Source organism: Mesitornis unicolor, unplaced genomic scaffold, assembly GCF_000695765.1.
Source record: "Mesitornis unicolor isolate BGI_N332 unplaced genomic scaffold, ASM69576v1 scaffold41286, whole genome shotgun sequence".
Taxonomy (NCBI): domain Eukaryota; kingdom Metazoa; phylum Chordata; class Aves; order Mesitornithiformes; family Mesitornithidae; genus Mesitornis; species Mesitornis unicolor.
In genome coordinates, this window is record NW_010192425.1 from 4,732 (window position 1) to 8,037 (window position 3,306).

At 58.1% G+C, this 3,306-nt stretch overlaps 2 protein-coding genes across 2 annotated transcripts in view; one reads left to right on the forward strand and one right to left on the reverse strand.

Moving 5' to 3' along the window:
• The window catches only part of SRPX2 (sushi-repeat containing protein, X-linked 2), a 4,380-nt gene extending 3,429 nt beyond the window's left edge, over positions 1-951 (forward strand). The window contains exons 8-11 of the mRNA XM_010187091.1: positions 5-44; positions 178-311; positions 387-508; positions 771-951. Of these exons, the coding sequence (XP_010185393.1) occupies positions 5-44; positions 178-311; positions 387-508; positions 771-951 (477 nt within the window). The remainder of the gene's footprint in view (positions 1-4; positions 45-177; positions 312-386; positions 509-770) is intronic.
• Positions 952-2,035: 1,084 nt separating this feature from the next.
• Positions 2,036-3,306, reverse strand: part of SYTL4 (synaptotagmin-like 4) — a 7,110-nt gene continuing 5,839 nt past the window's right edge. Inside the window, exons 14-16 of the mRNA XM_010187090.1 lie at positions 3,133-3,232; positions 2,411-2,619; positions 2,036-2,290 (exon numbers count right to left, since the gene is read on the reverse strand). Of these exons, the coding sequence (XP_010185392.1) occupies positions 2,148-2,290; positions 2,411-2,619; positions 3,133-3,232 (452 nt within the window). The 3' untranslated portion in view covers positions 2,036-2,147. The remainder of the gene's footprint in view (positions 2,291-2,410; positions 2,620-3,132; positions 3,233-3,306) is intronic.

Sequence of the window (3,306 nt, forward strand, 5' to 3'; positions counted from 1 at the left end):
CCAGTCCACTCAGCCCTGGACAGGCTCCCAGCCCCTCTGTGCACGTAAGTGGGGCAGGGGAGAACGTGCCCACAGACATGCCCACCACTCAGAGTAGGGATGCTGCCCAGCAAGGTATGGGGTGGGAAATGGGAGCAAAATGGCACCTCCTCCCCACACACTTGCCTCTCACCCCAGCCATGCAGATCAACACAGCCGTCAACTCTGCCACCAGCCTGCTAGATCAGTTCCATGAGAAACGCCGCCTCCTCATCATCTCGGCTCCTGACCCCTCTAACCGCTACTACAAGATGCAGATCTCCATGCTTCAGGTGAGGAGACCTTCCCACTGCCCCATTTCCCACACCCCCTCCCCAGCACCCTCTCACCACCCACCCCCTCCACAGCAAGCAGCCTGCGGGCTGGACCTGCGTCATGTGACCACCATCGAGCTGGTAGGGCAGCCCCCACACGAGGTGGGACGCATCCAGGAGCACCAGCTGTCCCTCAGCATCATTGAGGAGCTCAGGTACGGGAACTGGGGCTGTCCTGCAGAGCTCAGTGCCTGTGGGAAGGGAGCTGGGATGGTGACTTCTGCAGGGATGGCAAGGCATAGGGTTGTAGCTGGGTTCACGGTGAGTCCACATACAGTGTCTCCAGACCCTCCTGGAGCTCAGAGCCCTGAGAAAGAGATGGGAGCCACCACTCCAGGAGGGCCTGAGGATAGGCAGGCTCAGCCCCAACCCACAGTCCCCCCAACCCTGACCAGTGGCTCCCTTCTGCACCCCCAGGCAATTCCTGCACCTCACTCGCTCCCACTTCAATGTGGTGCTGCTGGACAAGGCAGGCATTGACCGTGAGCGCTACATCTCCCCCATCAACCCTGATGAGCTCTTTGTCTTCATTGACACCTACCTGCTGAGTGAGCAGGAGACGGCATGGCGGGCGCAGAGTGGGGACCCCTGCGAGTGAGGCGGCACTGGGGAGACCCCCCCTTCACCACCACCAGCCTCAGGGGAGAGATACCTTCCTTTCTGCTTTTCTAGTTGCCCACTGTAGAGGAGGACTGTGGTGCTGAGGACCCCTCCAGGGGAAGGGGAAGCCCCTCTCTGGCTGCTCTGGCACAGAGAAACGAGCAGGAATAGGGATGGGGACAGGGACCATGTCCTGGCAGCATCCCCACTGCCCAGCAGCAGCCTCCAGCTGTGAGGACGGATGACTCAGCCCAACGAGGACCACAGCAGGAGACACCAAACTGCCTCTGCTCAAACCCCAGGGTAGAGGGGAGGACAGAGAGCCAGCACTGGGCTGCCAGAGCAAAGTGGGTAGGGCAGGCAGGGCCACAGTCTCTAATACAGCAGTTTCAACCCTCCCCACAGCCATCCTCAACCCCATGCACAACCTAAATCCACTCCCTCCCCACCTGGGGTCAGCCCTGCAGGGCAGGTGCTGCTGCCAGGGTCCTGCCAGGGTCCTGCTGCAGCTGCCAGAAAGCCTTTAGTAAAAGCAAATGGCCCCACACTCAGCAGCCAGTAGCAGCCCCCAGCACGCAGCCCTACCCCTCGCTTCCCCTTCCATCAGCCACAGGGCAACCCTTCCCGGGAACTGCTTTGGCAGTATAATATTAACTCTAAATAAATAAATTTGTATAAAAGGCAGTGCTGGCAGAAGGTGTGTCGCAGAGAAGCCCAGGAAACAAATCCTTCTTGGGGGCCACTACCACTAGCCTCCCCTGCACAGCTCCATCCTAGCCCCACAGCCAGGGCTGGGGCGAGGCTGTGCATGGCTGCCCCAGTCCTGGAGCTGTCAGCATCCTGTGGGAGGAGGGTCGGGAAGACAAGGAGGGTGCAGAGTGTGAAACAGAGGGCGCAGAGGAAGAAGAATGGAAAGAGGAAAACAACCCAACCACATTTGAAAGCATTTTGCCTTGGGGTGAAAGAAGGGAGAGTCCACAAGGTTTCCAGTTCAGCCTGAAATTTGGTGCAAAGCCTAACACAAAAGGAAAACCCTTTAAACCAAGCTAGGCCAAGAAGACTTCCTGCCCAGGCCTGTTTCAAGAGGGTCATGTTTATTAAAGTATAAGCAAAAATAATCACTAAGTGTGGCAGCTTGCGAGTGCAGCTCCTGAGCTGTGATGCCAGCCCTCGGCTGACTCTCAGTGCCACAGCCTACGGCCTCAGCTTGGCCATGGTGGAGCGGAGCTGGAGTGTCCCCTCTGCCCACGAGCCGGGGTACTGGCGCATCTTCTGCCACAGGTTCAGCTCCTCACCTGTGGAGTCCATCCAGTCCACAGCCTGCCCATGGCTCATGCCTGGGAGAAAGGATGGACATGGGCAGAAGTTACTGCTGGAGTAGCCTCCTGCCCACAGCAAGGCAGCCCTGAGCAAGGCTGCTTGTCCCCAGCGTCTGATGGGATCCCAGGGCTCCTCACCGTTGCCCACTCCGAGACGGACGCCCCCAAGGAAGTCATTGCTGGACAGTGGCTCCCGGTCCCAGACCGTCAGCTCCAGGCAGATATGCTGCAGATCCTCAGGGTTGACACCATTGTAGACAAAGGTGTGGTTGTAATGTGGGTTCAGGGTCTTCTTCACCACAGGTGTCTTCCTCTTGAAGGCTTTGTTTTTCTGTGGCAGAAGGTAGCTGGGGGGAAGCAGACCCTTGGGTTAGCAGCACATGTGCAACTGCCTTCTGCCCCAGGGACTGGGGCACCTCCATATCCCAGGACCTGGTCTGCAGCCCACCTTCCCTGACATGGCCCAGGAATGGCCATGAGGGTTTGCAAGGGGCTAGGTCTCCGTCTTGACTCCTGAAAAGCTGCTTGGCATGTCATCTGAGGGGAGAGGGCAAGGACCACAGCCTGCTCATCCCCATTGCTACCTGGTGGCTTGGTGACCTCTAGGAAGTCAATGTGATGGCAGCTGGATCCATGCCCTGCATGCAGCCTTCCACTGTCATCTCTCAGCTGGTCAAAACCCTGGAGAGTGTTCACTACCAGGAGCATCTTGTCTCCAGGCAGAGATGGGCAGCTGGTGACTTTCAGGGCACCAACACAGGCAGTGTGGGGCAGCTAGCACAGAGACCATCCCTCCTCAAAGCAGCTCCGGGATGCAGCTAGAGAGAACAATTGCCCCCCCACCCAGGACCCACACTCACCCCTTGACAAAGGTGTCTGATGTCCCCCCAGATTTGGCAGCTGTGAGGTTCTTGGCTTCTTTGATCCAGACCTGGAGCTCACCACCTTCCCCTGTTTTCCCTGGGAAAAACCCAAACACAGCAAGAATTAACCTTCATTTCCACCACCACTGACTTCTGGAAAGGTCCTGCTGA